The sequence below is a fragment of the Asterias amurensis genome, chromosome 1 (assembly GCF_032118995.1).
Source record: "Asterias amurensis chromosome 1, ASM3211899v1".
In the NCBI taxonomy this organism is placed as follows: Eukaryota; Metazoa; Echinodermata; class Asteroidea; order Forcipulatida; family Asteriidae; genus Asterias; species Asterias amurensis.
Genome location: NC_092648.1, coordinates 19,206,713 through 19,227,040, shown reverse-complemented (window position 1 = coordinate 19,227,040; position 20,328 = coordinate 19,206,713). Strand labels below are relative to the sequence as shown.

The following is a 20,328-nucleotide window of genomic DNA, read 5'->3' as shown; positions in this document are numbered from 1 at the left end:
TTGCTCCTGACCGAGTTGCAACAATGCGGGGATTAATTTCCGTCTTTTCACAAGCCAGAACAAAAGGGGTCTTCTATTGGTCCATTTTCGAACGAAAACAACATGTGTGACCAATCACGCCCAATCCAGCCAACTTCGGCCAGGTGGTCTGGCAGATTGACGTTTTGGAATTCCCAGGGTACTAATTTGCATAAAGCTACCCCGGCAAGCTGCCTGCAGGCCCCGCCCGCCCGCACAGGTCCATTTAATTATTCCACTGTATAAGGGGGAAATATTATAGGTAAGGGGAGGGGAATATAATTATTTACTAATGTAAACTGCTTTCCCAGCACTGATACCCACCCAAATAGCATATTATGCGGAAATTAGGCCTACAAGAAACTAAGGCCTTACATTTCGACCACAACTGAGTCTTAACATTGGATCGGGACTCAAACATTTTGTGGGGTTGTTTTGTTAAAAAAATATATATATTTTTAAATCATAAACAACTACGAATTAGCTTAGGGGTGATCACCCAAATTCCTTTCACAGAAAGGCATACACGGGTTAGCTCTTTGGTATTCATAACCCCCTAAAATAGCAGCCCTGTTTTAACTATGAAATTATTATTTTGTCATTTTTTACAAACTTTCCACCCTGGTAGAAATTAATGAAGCTAAGCTATAGGCCTACAGAATTAAGTCAATGAGACCGTTACTCAACAAGTCATTTCACAGTTCATTCATTCGACTGGGTGGGCGGGGTTTCTGTGGAATGTCTTCGGGTTAATATATGCAAAAGAGTTTGCGCTTTTTCCGAAGCCCTCGTGGCCCAAAACCGCATGGGCAGACGACACATGCAGCTCGAGTCGCGGACGGGACGGATGTGGCAGCGTGGGACCTCTCGGCTCAACGTGGGATCTTGACGGCGCCTTTTCTGATGAACTTTTTACCAATAACTTTATCACAAATTTTACCATGGAAAATCATGTGCATTCAGAACTATTGCGACAATAACTGTTGCACTGATATTCTCTATTTCTGAGCCCATTTTTGGGCCACTATTTGAAGTGCAAGAAGATGTGAAACTTGTACATATTCTTCATCTTTCTTTGGAGTGCAGTCTTCAAAAAATGGCCGAAGATTAACGCACTCTGTCAGCATGACCAGACACTTTCGTCACTGGCATACTGGCAAAAAGTTACGAAAACTGCAGTATATTGAGGAGTTGTTGAACCCTTTATTTTGACTTTTACGAAGTTCTCTGAACCGACTATAGACTTTTAAAAGCAAATTTGAACATCGGTGTTCACCTTGTGAGTCGCTGGAGTGGGCGTTTGTAAACCGCCACTGACTGCAGTGAAAAAACTTCACGACTTGAAAGCAGAACAAGGTTTTTGTCGCGGTAAGTGTTTTGTTGTTTTTCGCTTTATTTTCTTCACAAGGTGGGAGAAATACGAAATAACTTAAATATATGCAAATGATTTAACTAGAAAACAAAGCTTGTCGAGTATGTAGAGGACTGATTATTACAGGATAGATTAGAAGAAAAATATTTTTTTTTTAGTCATAACATAAGTGAAAGAGACAAAAGTGCAGTAAAAACTTAAAGCCGAACAAGGTTCTTGTTGAGGTACCTTAAGTTGTTATGTGCTTAGTTAACTTCGCTTTATTTTCTTCACAAGGAGGGGTGAAAATGAAATAACTGACACATTTGGTGATAATTATTTAATAAGTAAATACATTTAATATGGAAGGAGCCCCTAGAAAACAAAAGTTGTCCAGTAAGTAGAGGAAACGTTCTTATTGGATAGAGAAGGGGTGGGGTGCGAATTTTTTTTTCAGTCATGCAAGTGCAAGATACAAAATTATTATAGCGTCTTACATGTAGCTCGGATAACTTTTAGTGTAGAACCACACGACTTGCTAGGTGACAGCCTTACACCACGATAATGGGTCAGTTATTTTGTTAATGTTAATTACCAGGCTTTTCCCCCAATTTTATGCCTTCGTTTAAAGAGAGATGGACTGGAGATTTTACGAGGGAGATTCATCCGAACTCCATAGTTTAGCCCTTTTCACACTTTTAGAAAGTTCAGTGCTAGCATAAACCATTTAAATTATGCCACTGCCTTGTGAAGTTATGATGAACTTCTTAATTTTTGCAACAACATTGAACAAAATACTAATATATTGGGATCAAGTTGACAATAAGTTGAACCTTTTACAGAGACAATTTGTAGAGATTTACAAGAACACTGCAATTATTTAAATTAAAAATATTGAGGCTGTATAAATGTTTTCTTGAAAATTAACAACTCGTAATTTCTGCTTCCAATATAGTTGGTGTATATAATTATCTTGTGGTGTTCCACAAGACTTTTGATTTGGTTCCCTCCCCTTTAGTTTTAATGTGTTAATGAATGACTTTGAAAAACTCTTCTGTTGTAGAGCCTTTCGGCTGATGATGGAAACTTTTCACAGCCACAATTATGTCAACATACTTTTCAATACGGTTAACTGAGAAACGAAAAAAATATCCATCTTGATTAGTTTAACGCATTTAGGATGACAATGCTTGATGAGTGTACGGCTTTCTTATTACTAGAGGTTGCTAAGCATAAATAACCATAGTCCTAAGCTTTAAATTGTCTGCTAAATTACGCCTTTGGACTGTAACATTGAAGGGTTTTTTGGCTGTTTTCTCAACAGGAAGCACCGACGAGACGGAACAACATGAGGCAGCCGAGAACCAGCGGTGATCTCTAGTTCAGCAAAGCTTCACCTCTAAAGAACAGAGCCTCCAGGTAAAACACAAAAATCAAGTTATTTTGTCGCTTACAACAATTTTAATTCCCCTAACAATTTTAATTCCCCTGAAATTCTATTTTGCTTCAACAAAATAGTGTTTTATTTATGTTTCAAGGGAACAAAATATTTTTTGGAGGTATAAGCAACTAGCATAATAGTTGTGACTAAACTGACTATACTGTTTTTTAACTACTCAATTAATCATGCTGCCACTACTACTACAATCGGGGACAGTACACAATCTTTCAATCCTTTCAGCATCACAATTACCAATAGGCAATTTATCTTTGTAATTAAAATTTAGTCACGACTAGTGTTGAAGTCATAAGAATTTGAGTGAATGAAAGAGTGAACGAAGGAGTATTTTGAGGAAAAGAATTAGCATTTCGAGGGGAATAAAGATATTACTTCCTGAGAATGACGTTATTTTGAGCATTGCATGTGGAGTCACATACTCCCATTCTGACCAGCTTACACTGGCTTCCTGTTAAGTTTAGGGTTGAATTCAAGATTTTACTATAGGTTTTTAAATGTTTACATGTCCTTGCTCCTTCTTATTTAAATGAAATAATTACTGTCAGATGTCAAAGGTGTCATCAGAATATCCAAAGGGCAAAATGTTTACTATTTTAGGAAATTGTGCTTTTTATTCAGCAGCAACGAATCTATGGAACAACTTGCCAGCAAACATTTGTAAACTGCATTCACAAAGCTCTCTAAATCACAACTGAAAACCTTTCTAAGAAAGCCTTTGGTAATGTGTAGTTAGTTATGTATCTGTTGGTTTTTAATGTTAAGGTTTATATTTGTGTGTGAACTTTTAAAATGCTGTCTTGTACCAAAGTTACATTAATTTTACTGCCTTCATTATTTATGGTGTTCATGCACCTTTTTGCCTGTAAAATCTTTAAAGCTATTTTGCTTATATGTTTGACTGGTGTACTTTTCTTTAAACTGTTCACTTTAATGTATGTAATTTTCTAAATCTTTTGCCATTTTTACTGTTATGCGCCCTCGAACAGGCTGGTCCTGGAGAGAGTGCAATATCAAACCAATAAATTATTACTGTGATTATTTACCTTTTCATTGTTTCCCCCTGTCCCTTTAGAGGCTGTGTCCAGATGGAAGTTGTCTATGGATATGTGTTGTGGACGTATATTGTCTATGGATATGTGGTTTGTGGACGAACAACGGAGGTTCACCAAAGGACCAAGGTAAAGAGAACTCAGCTGTATATCCGACCTCCACTTGAAGTTAATAATGACCTTCTATAAGCTAAAGTAGTAGTCCCAGCCGATTTTCTACCTTCCCTGGTAGTTAAAAAGCAGGACAGTTCTTTTCAGAACTAAGAAGTCTCCCGAAAATGACTAGAGCACGCTAGTCAAAACATTGAGACCAATTAATAACTCACTCCGGGGTAGTGAAGTTAATAACGATCCTCTATATTAGCTTAGGTAGTAGTCCCAGCTGATTTTCTACTTTCCATAGTAGTTGAAAAGCAGGACAGTTCTTTTGAGAACTAAGAAGTCTCACGAAAATCTGAAAGTCCACTTCAAACATTGAGACCAATTAATAACTCACTCCGGGGTAGTGAAGTTAATAACGATCCTCTATTAGCTTAAGTAGTAGTCCCAGCCAATTTTCTACCTTCCCTGGTAGTTAAAAAGCAGGACAGTTCTTTTCAGAACTAAGAAGTCTCCCGAAAATGACTAGAGCACGCTAGTCAAAACATTGAGACCAACTTATAACTCACTTCGGGGTAGTGATGTTAATAACGATCCTCTTTATTAGCTTAGGTAGTAGTCCCAGCTGATTTTCTACTTTCCATAGTAGTTGAAAAGCAGGACAGTTCTTTTCAGAACTAAGAAGTCTCCTGAATATCCGAATGTCTGCTCCGCGGTAGTAGCAAGTATAGACAGTTCTCTTAAGAACAACAGGTGTTACCCCAAACCAAGTATGTACTAAACACATTTATTACAAAAAGCAAATAAATATGGCCCTTTCCAAAAAAGAAAAACTTGATTGATAGTAGTGGAGGTCGGATTACGCGGGTTTACTTTCAAGATCAAGATCAAGACAAGACGAAGACTTCAAACGGTAAAGGAAGATCTAACCCGTTCTCTTGCAGGGTCCAACCCCTTGTAACGTCCCTTGCCCCAATCTGCGATCTTGTTGATGTTGTCCTTACTTATTATGCATCTTTCAAGGCGACTTCACACTGTCCTAATGGCATTTTCTGATTTGCATATTGGTCGAAGCCAGTGATGCTTGTTAGTTAGTAGACTAGTCTTACTGGAAATTTCTGTTGGGTTGATACTTCAAGTCATCAGTTGTCATATTTACTTGTAATTGTCATAACTTTTAGATCTAAGAGTACAAATCCATCTAAGTCATAATTCATAAACCTTTTTCCTAAGTTCTTCCATGAACAAGACTAGTTTTTAAAGAAACAAACTGTTTTAGAAGCAATCATGCTGTCAAACAATATTCCAGTCCAATCACCATTCATTTGATGATTAATGTTTGATTAAGGAGTAGTATTAAATAGATGATTTAGACCAACTAAATAGATATTTAATTATTCCTAATATCAGCATGACATCACTTCTGAATGAGTGTAAGGAACATGTTAGTCTTAGAAAATTGTTAAATAAGAAAACAATAAATAAACAACATAGCTATACCATTTAATTGAGATCAAAGTTAAAATAACAAAAAAAAGGGGAGCTTGTAACAAACCGAAGTGTAATTTTCTTAGAGTAAAATTAATAGGGTCCATTCAAATAAATTCCCATAAGCATTTATCAGCGAGCGCTGCGGGAAAAAAAAGTCAACTGAAGAATGCAGTAGAAGAAAAAGAGTAAAGACGGCGGAAGGAGCCAGGGGAAACCGAGCTGCTCAACCTTGAGAGAAAGATGTCAGTGATGCCTAGGTTTGTATGGTGGTAAGATAGTAAAGGCCTAGAGTTATATAGCGTAGGCCTAGAGATAAGTCTGGCCACTGGTAAGGTGTGCCTGGTGTAAAAATATATTAGTCAAAAACAACACTACTTAGCTCATATGATGCAAGTTAGTGAAAATTATGTCTCATATGACTAATTGGTATTGTTTTGACTAATATATTTTCAACTTGATACAAGTACTTCACCCAGGTGAAGTACTTGTATCAAGCTGAGCAACGGTGAGGAATCCCCCTGTGAATGTCCCTGATGAGTGACTGGAAGTCAGGAGGTCAACTGTTTGCAGAAAAGGTCAAGTATTACAACAGGTTATAAGTATCAGGTGTAAGTATTGGGGTGGGGAAAAGAAAACTAACCCCCCGTTTTCCCCGCAGCTTTAACCAACGCTTTCTCCTTAACCACCGTTTTCTCCTTGACCAACGTTTTTCTCCGTAGCATTAACCAACGTTTTCTCTGTATCCTTCACCTTGGCATCCTTACTTAGGCTCCATTTTTTTCTTCTTTTTCCACAGACTTTACATGAGACACGGAACATTCCCTTGATGTCTTGACTCATGACCTGAGGTCATTGGGGTCAATGAGGTCAGATGTTTGCAGAAAAGGTTAAGTATCAGGGGTGGATTTCACAAAGAGTGGAGACTAGTCTTATCTTGACTAGTCCTAACTCTTTGTGAAATTGACCCCAGGTCAAGCACCAGGTGAAGTATTCAGGTGAAGTATTATAGGTCAAGTATTAGGTAAAGTAGGAGGGTAGTGTGAAAGAAAACGATCTTTCCCACCAGAACTGTCCTTTTTCCAGCTGTGACTAGAGCTGCTGAGCACAAAAATTTGCTGAGCATAAAATCTTTTCATTGATAAAAATAGGATTACCAACCAAATGTCTGTTGGTTGGTAATCCTGTTTGTATCAAGGAAGAAATTTCATGCTCAGTAAAGTGCTTAGCATCTCTATGAAATTGGGCCCAGTTTTCACCCTGTTTTTGTTTTGTTCACAGTGTCCACCCTGTTGTTCCTGTAAGTGGATGTAAGTGAGCCGAGGTGGTGCGTACCAGCAGGCTAGACTGTGTGCCAAAGATTTGGTAATGTATCAAGTTATGAATAAGGTTTGTAAGTTTGAAAAAGTTTGGTTTGAATAAACCTCCGGGTTATGAGTATGTCAACTTACTTGTGAAAAAAACTACCTACTAAATGGAACATCAACTCAATTGAGAAATGTGGAGGACCTTGAACAAATCTAAACATCAGTTTATCAATAAACTTTAGAAAGAAACTCAAAACATGCATCTCTAAAACACTTGTAGTAAAGACAATTTGTAACCAGCAGTCAAATTACTGGTACACTTTGAGATTCAACAACAGCAAGCGTGACTGACCAGACAACCACCGATGTTAAACAAGTTAAGAGCAAGTTTTGAAAGCGGGCATGGATGCAAGCCCATAAGCAGGAATTATTTTGCGGTTGCACAATGTGTAAATCTCTTTTACGTAGTTTTGGTTCTGGAAAAAAAAAACGGTTGTTGACAACTCTTAAACAAGTTGATATGTTAACCATCGGTTTCAGAACCAAAACTTCTCGAAAGAGATTTACACACCATGAACCTTGCTATTGAAGTAAATCATTGTTATCTTCTTTACTTGCATGATACAGCGAGTGTTGTCAACTCCACATCTCCTTATGCAGTCGTCTGAAACCTGAAGTTGCTTCCGAAAATCTACAATGTTTCTGGTGAACGAGCGACTCTTCTCTTTTATAAAAGGTAAGGGAATTTCCTGTTTTCCGTTTATAAATCTATCCCAGTTTTCTTCATTCAGAGCAGATGTCCTCTACCACTACACTACTGAGCTTTAAAACATAGTTCAATCGCAATTTTTCTTAAAACATTTTGGCCGAGCGGATTCATCACTTTCTGACAATAGTCATACAGTGCAGTTGAATCATTTCTTCATAAATTTCACATGTATTGAGAAACGTTATGGAGACGCAACCTGCACCATTGTATTAGTACATGGGAGATTCACCCAAAAAGAGTGAAACCGGCACAAAATCCCCCACTCAAAATATACATTTACAGTCGTCAAGAAAAAGGCAAACATAGGCCAACTCTTCGATTATGCTATTTTTGCAAACCCCAGGGTATGAATTATGCTTTTATTTAAAACAATATTTATATTTTGTTCTCATTTAGGCTAATACCATTGTCAGATGAAGTCTCCAAAAGTAGAATGGCTAGCCATCATCAAGTCTTAAGGATGTCTTCAACAGGTAAATTTGGTTTTAAGAAAACTGTTTATTTGAAATACATCCAGACATTTTGGACAATTTAAAGATCATCATCATTTAGCGGTCACAACCGAGATACTAAACTTTAATAAAAAAAGTGTAAACAATTCCAAAACAAATTGTTGGAGTTAAATGAGCAAAAAGGAGTTATTGTTTCAGAGTTTACACCTTTGAAGGTTTTGAACCGTCAAATTGAAAGAATACATCCATTCCCATCCTTTAGTTTGAAATAAAAACAACAAAACCAACTGGCGAAAAAACTTCTTCAAAGTTGGAGGTCAATTTTATTTTCAGAAAAGGTCTTAAAAACAAAACAAAAATACAACCAAAACCTGGAATGTTGCATCATGTTTTGTATTGATGCGAGTTGAGCTGGAGGAGAATTTCTTGCAGAATCATTTCAGACTTTACTATTTCTCCGAACAAGTGATTTGTACTTCAATATTTAAAAGAAATAAATCTTTGAATATCATTTTGTACCACAGATTGAGACGATATCCTTGGAGATGACATACATTCAATCCTGAGGTTGATCAACACTTTTTGGACTGTGTGCAACCAGCTGAAGACAGACTGTGCCTGGCTCGAAGAATCTAAGCAACAAGTGACGTATCAAGTGATGTATCAATTGACGTATGGATGTTGAGGTTTATAACCAACGCTCTTTGGACCATGTGCCACAGCTGAAAGACTTTGTCAAGACTATAGCCTTGCTGACTCTCCACTGCATCACAAGTTCAACTGTTTATGGACGCCAACTAACACTTTTTGGACGGTTTGTCACAAGCTGAAGAACTATGTTTGGCTAAATGACTCTCTATAAGTACAAGTTCAACGATTGGTCTGGAAAGTTCCGACTGTTGCAGTGACATTGGGCCAACTTGTGCTTTTTGGACTGTGCATCGAGCTGAGGAACTGAAGAAACCTGAGCTACATAACTTTTTGCCAGAAGTTTAACAATTCGCGTGACACAGGAACATTGATGCAACAATTTGTGACTAACGGTAACACTTTTTTGGACTCGCCAACTCGCAATTCGCCGAAGACAGAGTCAAGTCTAGCCAGATGATTCTTCACATGTTGGACTGAAGCAGCTGGAAAATGTCTTAATCCACCGAGACACTCGAGGAGTGGACAATCTTAGGGCATCTGAACTTTGCGACTGTGGCTATGGCTGCACCGGTTGCTATGGGTCAAATGCTTTAATGCATGTTACGAGATGATCAAGCCAAATCCACAGCCAGTAATTAAGATACAACATTCGTTTCTTGTTTTAAACTAAAAAAAAATGAATGAAGCCATCAAACTCCAATACTATTTTGTACAGCGTAGCTGAGTACTATTTGATAAAATTGGCGCGCCTTGTTTCATGCCAAGCATTGTTGGTGCGTGGAAAATTTTATTCACTTAATTAAAGTACAATACCCTTTGGATTTTGATGGCGTCAGAAGTAGCTTTACAACTCTGAAGTTGGTAACAGATTTTGTTAAAGAGAAGCAAACAACCAAATTGGGTTACCTAAAATACCAAATTATGAAGAGTTTTTTGACTTAAAAACTAAGAAAATGTCAACAATTACTAATAATTGCTAGCATTCGGACAAAGTCGCCAAATTGTTTCTCAAGCAAGTTTGAAATGATGGCAAGAAAAGCTCAGTCATTTTGATAAATTGATGATGGTAGTAAACGTGACAAAATCTGTTCCCAAAAACTTTGCTATTGTTCACAACTTAATAGTCTGGTGTAATAAACTTCTTTTTGTATGAGTAAATCAATCTGAATTGTTGAAGGCCCTTCATATTAACTAGTGACGCAAGCTCTACACATAGTTTGATAAAAATAGTTCAAAGATGTGAATATTTGAGTGCAAAATAGACAGAAGGCATGTTTTAGCAAAAAGCATTAGTATAGGACTCTGTTGCAATGCGAGCACAAACCATGCCCACTATCACAGCACCAGGGATAGGTTTCACAAAGAGCTGAGCTAAGATTGATCATGTAAATGTTAATTGCTATTAAGCAAAGTGTGATGTCACATTAATTACAGTACAGTTTACTACGGTAATAATTATTTGTTGAAATGAATCTTAGTGTTTTGTGAAACCAAGCCCAGTCCGCATCACCCTTACACTTAACTAAACCCTAACACTTAAACCTAACCCTTGCACTAAAACCATAAAAATTTCACTATTAATATTTCATTACTAACGCCTTGCCCTCAGCACCGACCACTATTTAATCTGCGCAAAAAAATAATGAAACGGCCATTTTATAAAACATGCATTTTGTCTATTGGCATGCTCAAAAAACCAACTTGAACTGAAATAGATAATTGTAAACTAGTTATTGTACAATTTTTAAGTGAATGTTTACTGTATTTTATTTGAAGAAATCTTACGGCAATTTAAAAATAAAATTTTAACTATTGTCTGTTTACAGTCAAGTCTAGGTTTCCTTTGAATGTAGCAAACATTCTTAAATGTTGTCGGACATGTGTTCTGCAGGCATGCAACACCTTGTTTCACATAATTCACACTGACTAGATGCAAATGATATATTTTAAATGCAGGGCTCTAACTTTGGGTAAAATAACATAGTCTCTGTTAGTTTGTCCGAATTGACGACTTCAGCAGTGGCAATGGCAGGAATGATTAAAGACGCTCATTCCTAAACAACCAAGACAGCCTTAGCCGAAGTCGCTTGATTCAGACAGTCTTACACTGTTGAAAAAGACAAAACAAAATGGCTACGCAATTATATAAACATTTCAAGCTATGTCCGTAATTATTGTCAAGGTTTAGATTTGTGATAACAATAAAATGTGTACTACAGAATGTAGTTTTGAATCGTAAAAAGTTGTTATGTTTATTAAACTTATTTTTAGCTAGGGAACAATTTTACTTAACAATACTCTACTTAGCAAAATTAACTAGAATATTGGACAGTCAAAGATGGTAGATGTAACTTGGTATTAAGCTGGTAACCTTATTCTGATAAATAACACCCGTTGCAGAAAGGTGCTCAAGAGTTGCGCCGAACTAAATTCGGACAAGAAAAGTGAGACAAGTCACATGCCAAAAAGTTAGGAGCGTCTGGCACACTAGAAGTTGAAAGATCAACCGTTGCAGTCGTTCGGAACAACTCTGGAACGCCTTGGTATCAGATGTCAATCTTGTCATGAGCCGACCTAATGTAAATGTGATGTTGAGTTTGCTTGTCTGAAACCAAAATGTATTTGGGTCGCTCCTAATCTAGTTGGTTTGGTGCGATTCTTGTGCGCCTGTCTGAAACGGGTGTAGTATTTTGTTTGTGCTATGAGCAAGTTCGAGTGTGCAACTTTAGTTGAATACTGCACAACAACATACAGGCGCAGTGACGCACTCACTAAAAAGACTTGTTTGGAAGCCGTCAACCATCGGTACCATGGTTTTCAACACTCCCTATTGCCCTCCAGGTTTTCGCTATAGTGTCGGTGTTTGTGCTGTACTTAACACATGTAAGCATTGACAAGCTATCACCGATGACCAGTGGTCAACCATCCTGGGTTTGAGTCAAAATAGTAAGTTTATTCAACCATGGTGCACACTCGAACTTGCTCCTTGTTGAAGCGGCCTATAAGTGCCTAAATTGTGCAACTTGTGTATCAAATACATGTTATTTTGTTTTAAAAATATTAAAATAAAGCTGACTTAAATTACATGCAAAAAGAATGAGGAACACATAGCCACCTTAGTGAAGTTCGCTTTGTACACTTAATAAGTGATTAGACCAAAACTTACTTAAATTAGTGAACCTCACTTTGGTTCACTGGGCTCAATAGGATCAATTTGCCCTTAGCCAGAGCTCAATTTCATGGCTCTGCTTACCGTAAGCAAAAACGGCGCTTGCAGAAGCAGGGAACTCTGTGCTTACGTCCAGCATAGTTCACGGGTTAGTGGTGTGCATACTCCAAGTTACTAGGCATTCTGTGCTTATGCAGCTATCGCATAAATTCAGCCCTTGCTCATAAGTGGAGAATGGTGATGCGTAAGTGCAAAGTGCGGTAAGCAGAGACATGAAATTGGGCCCAGTAGCCAATTCTTTGTAGCCGACTACTTGTGGTAATGTTATTTAGAATATTAATAAGATATCATACCGATAGTGATTATCTTTACAAGAAGTGTTTTTGTTTGTTTTTGCTTGAAGACAAACTTTGACGATTGGCAAATATGCAAAACAATAAAATATGTTTCAATCAGAAAACCTACTGAAAATGAAGTTCCTATTTAGTGGCTGATTAGACTAGAGGGAAAAAAATGTTGTAGATCACCCTCCCCCTCCACAAAACAGTTGCTTATTATTTGTAAGTTTCCCTGTCTTTTTCAACAAATAGGTTGCCAATTCAAAGAACGCAATGTTGTTGTTTTTTGCACAAAATTTAAAGGTCCTCAGTCGTGTTCTTTTGAGTTATATTTAAACAAGATAATTCAACAACAGTTCACTTGAAAGACATTCAAACTTGCAGCAGCTTTTTCGCAGCAGGCGGTAGTGTTCATGTTCGTTTTGGGGGCAAGCATTTGCAGCAATCTTTTTGATCTACAATAGACTAGATCTCTCTTTAAATTTTAAAAGAGCTAAAAAATGGTTGAATTCAAACGAATCTGTGAATAAATTACAGCGATCTAACAATAGCCAAAAATCTGTAAATGCGCCTACTCTGCTGTATTGCATGCTGATTTTGTACTGGTTAAATTCATGAGTTGTTTTTTGGTGTGTGTTTTTTTTTCACTGAAAATGGCTAGTAAAATCTATAGCGATTTGTGTATCAAAAAACACTAGTTTACAAAACTGGTATTAATTGATAACCTTGTGATAAAGTTTCAAACTAGGAAGGTAGTGGTAGCACTTAAAGCCTAAAAAATAAAAAATAAAAAAACTGCATAAATTTCGTATCAGATGTAGTTGTTGCTACGAAAGCTCATGCATTTTTCATGTAATAAGTTAGTCTTTACAGACACTGGACACTATCGGTAATTGTCACAGACCAGTCTTTTCAACTGGTGTATCTCAACTCGCGCATAAAATAACAAACTTGTGCAAATTTGAGCTCAATTGGACCTAATTCTGAGGTCTCGAAATCAAGTTTGTGGAAAATTACTTTTTCTCGAAACTACTCTACTTCAGAGGGAACTTTCTCACAATGTTTTATACTATCAACAGCTCCCCATTACTCGTTACAAAGTAAAGTTTTATGCTAATCATTATTTTGAGTAATAACCACTAGTGTCCACTGCCTTTAAGTGCTAACACTACCTTTCTTTTTTTATCTACTGGACTAACAGCTACTTTTTAGTAAAACTGACAGACTCTAACATTTTTAGCTAATCTTTTACAGTAGGTTCGCGTTGAAGCTGTGGTCTTTTGAGACTGGGCAAGTTATTGCCCAGATCCGTGTGAACTCAAGATGATCTGCCATCTAGGTCTGTTATAAGTCAAGTGATGTCCCTTTCTAGTTCTCAGAAGGAGTCGGTGAGGAACTTGCAATTGACATCTCGGAGAAGTACAGACTGAATCCTGGCTGGGTTCGGGGAAGATCTGGGAGCTTCAAGGGCTGGCAACGACATGAACATGATCCCCTGGAACTTGTGTCCTGCGACATTTTACGGCAGGGACATGTAGCTTGGTGGCCGCTCAGTAAACTTTGCCGGGAGTTTTCTCTCTGGTAGGTCCTCTTTCTCTTATCGACAGGTGCTCCATACAAGAATAATGACGTTCCTGCGTGGTTTCGGGGGTCCGGTTCATCGGGGAACATCGTACCGGTAGATTGGCGGACAGAGTGGAGCGTCCAGCGAAGGATTCGCTGTCGGTTCTCGGAGCGCAGGACCTGGAGTCTGCGTTGTGCCTCAAGAATGTTTAGTTTTTCTCTGAGCCGTGCAGACTCTGACTCATTTATACGGATTGCTTTCTGTACTCGATTAGAATACACATTTGGTTTCTCAATCATGTTACATGGGTAACAAAGATTCCACAAAATGCGATGATAAGTTACTGATTATTCAACTGATGTAAATACTTGATGTTTCGACTGGCAGGTTCAGATGCAGTAGGCCTACAAACAACTGTTTGTTACCCCAAAAATAGGCTCAAACTTGTGTTGGGCTGACAAAAGTTGTTCAATAAGTAGTCATTGTGGTCTAAACAATGATGAAACACTGCTCTATAACATATGAGTTGATAACCACTGCGAACAAAACTTTCAAATAATTTGGTTACTATATGGCAAGAGTTGCTTGTCGACCAGCAAAGATATCTGTTGCAGGCAACCCAGGAAAGCATTGAACCAAAGCTTAATGTGGTCTTATTTCTTAGCCATCGATACCCCTCTTGTACTGTTTAAAGATTCTTTAAATCAATTAACCATTGTTAATATAATTTTTGAGTGTTTTCCCCTACAAAGCAGTGTCGATACCTGCAGAATGTTTCTCAAAGGATTCAATTATTCTTGGTGACTCGCCTCAAAGAGACCTTTATCAAAATTATGGCAAAAACCCTACTGAAAATAACTTGTAGGAAAATGGTGAACTCTGGGTTAGTATTCGGTCTTTCTCTGTACACCTTGATATGTTTTTTGCAATAAGCCAAGCTAACGCACATAACAGTTTCATTTTAACTGAAATGTCTAGTCTGGTACTACTCTTTAACCTTTGACATAGAGCAGATTTTAACACACTTTTCTTAAAAGTGACAATGTTTGTACAAAAACATCTCCTGTAGTTATCGGTGCCCAGTACTTCATCTTTAAAGAAAATGCTAAGCGATAACAACGGACACTTTATTTTCCAGAAAATTATCGCAAGGTAAATGTATCTTTAAACGACACTAGTAATGGCTGCTCATTCAAGAGGAAAATTAGTTGATTGGTGACATTCTATACCGTCCAACATGACCAAGGTGTTCAGTGCAATTGGCTGATGTTTCGTGAACTTTTGATCTCGGGTGCTATGCTGTAAAAATTATGAAACTTAGGTCCTCAAAGCTCACATGTTTTTGCAAGCCGGCTTGGTTATACATGAGATTACAACAATACCCCTTTTTAATTAAAATAAACTTAAAACTGGGGCTGAAATTTCAAACCTGTCTGAACTAGAGTGCATGGGATACTGATACTATAGCTGTATAAATTAACTACCGTGTCACCCCCATCCCCCCATAAAAAAAACGAAAACAAAACCTGCACACCAACAAAAACATAAGACCCAACCACACACAACGGAGATGCAAGTTTAGTAAAATGCAGGTCTGAACATTAAAGCCTGGTTCATACTTCCTGCGAATGCGAATGCGAAGCGACTGTTGATGTCACAAAATTCACAACGAATTTCGCAGCAGTTCAGCTCCGTGCAACTCACTTGCAAATATTGCTGCAAAAGGATAATTGTGACGACAAATTCACATCAAATTAGCTATTAATTCGCATTTGCAGGGAAGTATGAACCGGGCTAACTAACACAGGGAATGTTACATGTTCAAACTGATCACTAGTTTGGGATCAACAGGTCAATTTAAATAAGGAGTTTTTCTAGGCTTATTTTGTTTGTTTACAGTCCCTGTCTGTTGTTGTTTTGCTTGGGGAGTGTAACACCCCTATGAAAGCTACCAGCTGCACATAAATTATTTCTTTAAGATGAAAATTAAGGCGCTGGGCCCAATTTCAAAGAACTGCTTTTAAAGCAGAAAAATACAGTTTGACATTTTTCTGCTATGCAAATCTAACCAGGATACCCATTTCCTTTCAAACATGTGAAATGGTATCTTAGCTGGTAACCTAATTCTGGTAAGCAAATTTTGGTGTGTTTAGCAACTTTTGATAAGCAAAAGCAGCTCTATGATATTGGGCCTATAGCTTTGAAATCCTTCACAGAACACCAATGTACATCAAATGGTTCCATTCTACACAAATATATACAATGCAGGATTACTCGTGTTTTATTTTCAAACATTTGAGGAAGACAGATAAACAAAAACATTATTTAAACTTCAAAGCTTTGTATCAACCTAATTTTGAAAAAAGGTTGCATTTTACAAATTAAATTGCCATTAAATTGCCAAAAATTAAAAAAGGATAAACATAAATCAGGAATGTATGAAAACTAAACTGAAACATGCTTTGGGAAATTAACTTAAATATTATCAATATTTAAATGTTTAGTTACAAAAGAATCATTTGCCATTTTCAAATAATCGTTAATAAATTCATTGGTATAATGCAAGTTCTAAACATTTACTTGAAATTAGCTTAAGACAAAATTAGAAACGGAACCAACCTTAAGTAAAAAACTCAGATTTATAGGGTTAGGTGTACTTGGCTACATGTACTCCCATTTTGGACCGTTTTAGTTTAGTATTACCGTATGGGCCTAATTTCATAAAAACTTGCTAAGCACAGACAAATATTGGTTAACAGAAACTGGTTACCAGCCAAAAACTCCATAAAGTTTGCATTGTTACAATTGGTGACCCACTAATTGTTTGCCTAACAAAGAAATTTGCTTAGCAGTATTTTCTGCTTAACAGCCTTATGAAATTGGGCCCCTGAAGGAACCTGTAATACTTTCATTTACGTGTATAAAAAGCTCCTCCCCAAAACAGGTGATTAAATGTGTTAAGAACATTTAGCTTGAAACTTACTATTAGGTAGAATTCAAACTTAATTTTGTGTACAATTTTAGTCATGCTTTTTTTTTTTTTTTTTTTTTTCAAAGGAGAGAATCACTAACGCTTAATTAAAATTAAAATTAATATACTTAATTTAAGGTTTCCATTTTTGGTTTGACTGATACATGTACCAAGTACACAAATTTACAATATTCAAACTGAAGTGATTGTCTGAAAATAACAGTCGCTCACGATGTAAACATTACTTTAAAGGTAGGGTCATAGATTGGTTTTTGTTAACATTATGCTGATTTATAGGCATAATTATTAAGAAAGATACTAAACAAGTCATGAGTGAAAGCGTCGCCTGAATACAGTGTCTACTTGCAGAGAAAACAGGAAAAACTGTCACAAGACAGTATTTTCACAAGTATCTACCATACTCAGTGAGGTGACAGCGGATACCAGCTGCATCTCTGGTTACAGCAATCACTAATGGCCACCAACACAACTTTAATGTTTTGGGGTGACAAATTATCCATCCATATTACTTTGAAGAGAATCCTTTCTTAAAGACACTGGACAGGATTGGTAATTGTCAAAGACCAGTCTTCTCACTTGGTGTATCTCAACATATGTATGAAATAACAAACCTGTGAAAATTTGAGCTCAAATGGTCGGCAAAGTTGCGAGATAATGGTGGGAAAAAAACCCACCCTTGTCACACGAAGTTGTGTGCTTTTAGATGCTTGATTTCGAGACCTCAAAATTTGATTCTAAGGTCTCGAAATCAAATTCTTGGAAAATTACTTCTTTCTCGAAAACTACGTTACTTCACAGGGAGCCGTTTCTCACAATGTTTTATACTATCAACCTCTCCCCATTACTCGTTACCAAGTAAGGTTTTATGCTAATAACTATTTTGAGTAATTACCAATAGTGTCCACTGCCTTTAAAATAGTTGATACTATTCAAAGCTGCAGTGCTTCTTACAATGCAAGTTGTTACGATCATCATTGTTTTTGAGTATTTACCAATCTATGACCCTGTCTTGAAAAGTTATTTAACAATCTGGAATAAATTTATAAATTCACACACAACAAATTAATAACCCACACTTTCTTCACATGAAGTGCTTAAAGGCAGTGGACACTATTGGTAACTGTCAAAGACTAGCCTTCCGAGTTGGTGTATCTCAACAAATGCATAAAATAACACACCTGTGAAAATTTGAGCTCAATCGGTCATCAAACTTGCGAGATAATAATGAAAGAAAAAAACACACCTTTGTCACACGAAGCTGTGCGCGTTTAGATGGTTGATTTCGAGACCTCAAGTTGTAAATCTGAGGTCTCAAAATCAAATTCGTGGAAAATTACCTCTTTCTCAAAAACTATGGCACTTCAGAGGGTGCCGTTTCTCACAATGTTTTATACCATTAACCTCTCCCCATTACTTGTTTCCAAGTAAGGTTTTATGCTAATAATTATTTTGAGTTACTACCAACAGTGTCCACTGCCTTTAAGCAGCTCAAGACTTGTCAAATTCTTAAAAGACTCTTGAATTTAATTTTAAAAAACACATCCGGAAAAAAACCAATTCAAGCATTCAACAAATGGGCAGATCAAGCATGCAAAATCATTGATTATGTATTCAAATAACTATCTCACTATTACACAAGACAAACCATTGCAGTTAAAACATATTTATACTTTCAATCAGTAATTGTATTTTAAGTTACAACACGACTTTGTAATGTACAGCATCTTTGCATCAAAATACAGATTTATTTTATGTAATTTGTACAGGCGAAGCGTTACCACAATATGAACATTATGTGTGAACTTCTAATGCTGATAATGGTTGTTGTCACCCAAACTAACCCACTCGGGATACATTTGCGCCCTTTCCTCCTCCTCCCGACCCAAATAGAGGTACCAAACGACCCTATTCAGGAGACACTGACACTGAAACACTGTTTTCTACTCATTTTAAAGTCGAGTTCAATCATAAATTTCAGAAAAAAATATTGCGTTTGATTTTCAGCTATAAAAAAAAACTCTATAAAGCCCTGCACAGGTTTTCGTCTTCTTGAAACATACTGTAAGAAAAAAAGTGTCTGTCTGATATGTGAAAATATGATTGTTTCAACCTTTAAACTCAACTCTATGTAAGAACCAATTGCATCATGCATGTTTAACGATAACAAAACTTTTGCATTACAAAATATTTGTTGATGACTATAATAAAATAAGCACCATTAAGATGTATGTACATATTTGGATTCTTGTCTTGTCACGTCTACCCCAACGTCCCGTAACAATTATGATAAATATTAATCAATTATGAGCACAACAGTTTGCTGTGATTGTAGCTCAAAATAAAATATGGCAGAACAATTTTGTTTCTGCTGATCAACTTCTTTTCAAAATGTTTCAAGAGAAAGGGCTAGTTGCTTTCTCTTTTTAAATAATTTTGGATTGGGTTTTCAGCCCCTACTTGACTGTGTGGGTTTTCCCTGGAATAATTCTCAGGGGTTTTCCTCCCACATCTAAAACTGAAGTTTCTTTATCATCTTCTCTTCTCATTTGGCTCTCATTAGAGCATTGAGAATATTTATCGAGATCTAGATCTACTCTTAATTTGTTTTCCAATACAGTAGTATATCAGGAATAAAATATCTCTAACACAAAGTGATTTGTCTGTTTTTTTTCTTCCCAAAAGAAGGTGAAGAGCTGAAGTAATTATACAAAAAGTGGCAAGGTCAAATAAAGTCTTCAATTAATTTCCCAACACCTTCGTTGGAATCTTAGTTCTACCAATGCAGGACTGGATTGTAGGATTGCAGATTGGTTAACTCCAAAGGCTGTGCCGCAAAAACAATTTACAGGCAACCAGTTCCAGGCCATCTCTTAGAAGAAAGTTTATCCACATTTCAGTTAATTCTCCTTGGGAACGGTGATTTACAGCTAGAAGAATGTCTCTGGTGCTGCCGCAGTGTTCCTTGTGCCCAAAGTGCAAGTGGTTGCCTCTAAATTTGTTGTCAAAGTTGCTCTGTGTGGTGTATGGCCTTAACACTTACCCACATCAACCATGTGGTTCCATGCAGTATTTCAATTTGCCATTGGGTTCGTCTCCATTATTTACATGTGTTCTGTTTCAATGAACATTCGCAAATAAGCCACGCTTAGCGGAACTCTTCTGGACAGGAATTGGATGAAACTTGCTGGTATCCCCTTCCCAGCGACACTGATCTGTGGTTAGAAGGACATAAAGTACATGTAAATATTTGACATCAAATAATAAATAAATCACAAGGCAAACTGACTGGGTAAACTTTAAATGATTTGGGGTTGAACAAAGAAGAATTTACGAGAGCAGGATTTGTTCCAACGACCTCTGGATTAACGTGCCGGCGCTCTACCAACTGAGCGATCAAGCCCTATGTTGGCAGTCTCCCTATGTTGTCCTTTGGTACAAATAGGGGCTGTCGCAGATTTGAAAATTGAAAAAAGATGAAATTCAGGCTTGGAAGAATACTGTAATCGTTGACAGAATTCTGACTAACTAGGTGACGAGTTTAAAGTGCAAGAAAGCTTGCCTGCAAGAAGCTATTCAAGTGTGACGTCTCCATGAAAAGTGCACTCTTTTTTCACTTCTAAAT

The 20,328-nt window shown here is 37.0% G+C and overlaps 1 protein-coding gene and 2 long non-coding RNA genes across 3 annotated transcripts in view; 2 read left to right on the top strand and 1 right to left on the bottom strand.

The window, feature by feature from the left end:
• The first annotated feature begins 858 nt into the window (after nucleotides 1-858).
• LOC139940881 (uncharacterized) lies at nucleotides 859-4,522 on the top strand. Its single transcript, XR_011786504.1, has 3 exons — nucleotides 859-1,386; nucleotides 2,694-2,788; nucleotides 3,901-4,522. It is a non-coding gene; the product is annotated as an uncharacterized lncRNA (long non-coding RNA).
• A 1,159-nt stretch (nucleotides 4,523-5,681) lies between these two features.
• Nucleotides 5,682-7,508, top strand: LOC139947860 (uncharacterized). Its single transcript, XR_011787404.1, has 3 exons — nucleotides 5,682-6,353; nucleotides 6,746-6,853; nucleotides 7,399-7,508. It is a non-coding gene; the product is annotated as an uncharacterized lncRNA (long non-coding RNA).
• An 8,464-nt stretch (nucleotides 7,509-15,972) lies between these two features.
• LOC139946897 (uncharacterized) overlaps nucleotides 15,973-20,328 on the bottom strand; it is a 47,739-nt gene continuing 43,383 nt past the window's right edge. Inside the window, exon 14 of the mRNA XM_071945048.1 lies at nucleotides 15,973-19,918. Within this exon, the coding sequence (XP_071801149.1) occupies nucleotides 19,808-19,918 (111 nt within the window). The 3' untranslated portion in view covers nucleotides 15,973-19,807. The remainder of the gene's footprint in view (nucleotides 19,919-20,328) is intronic.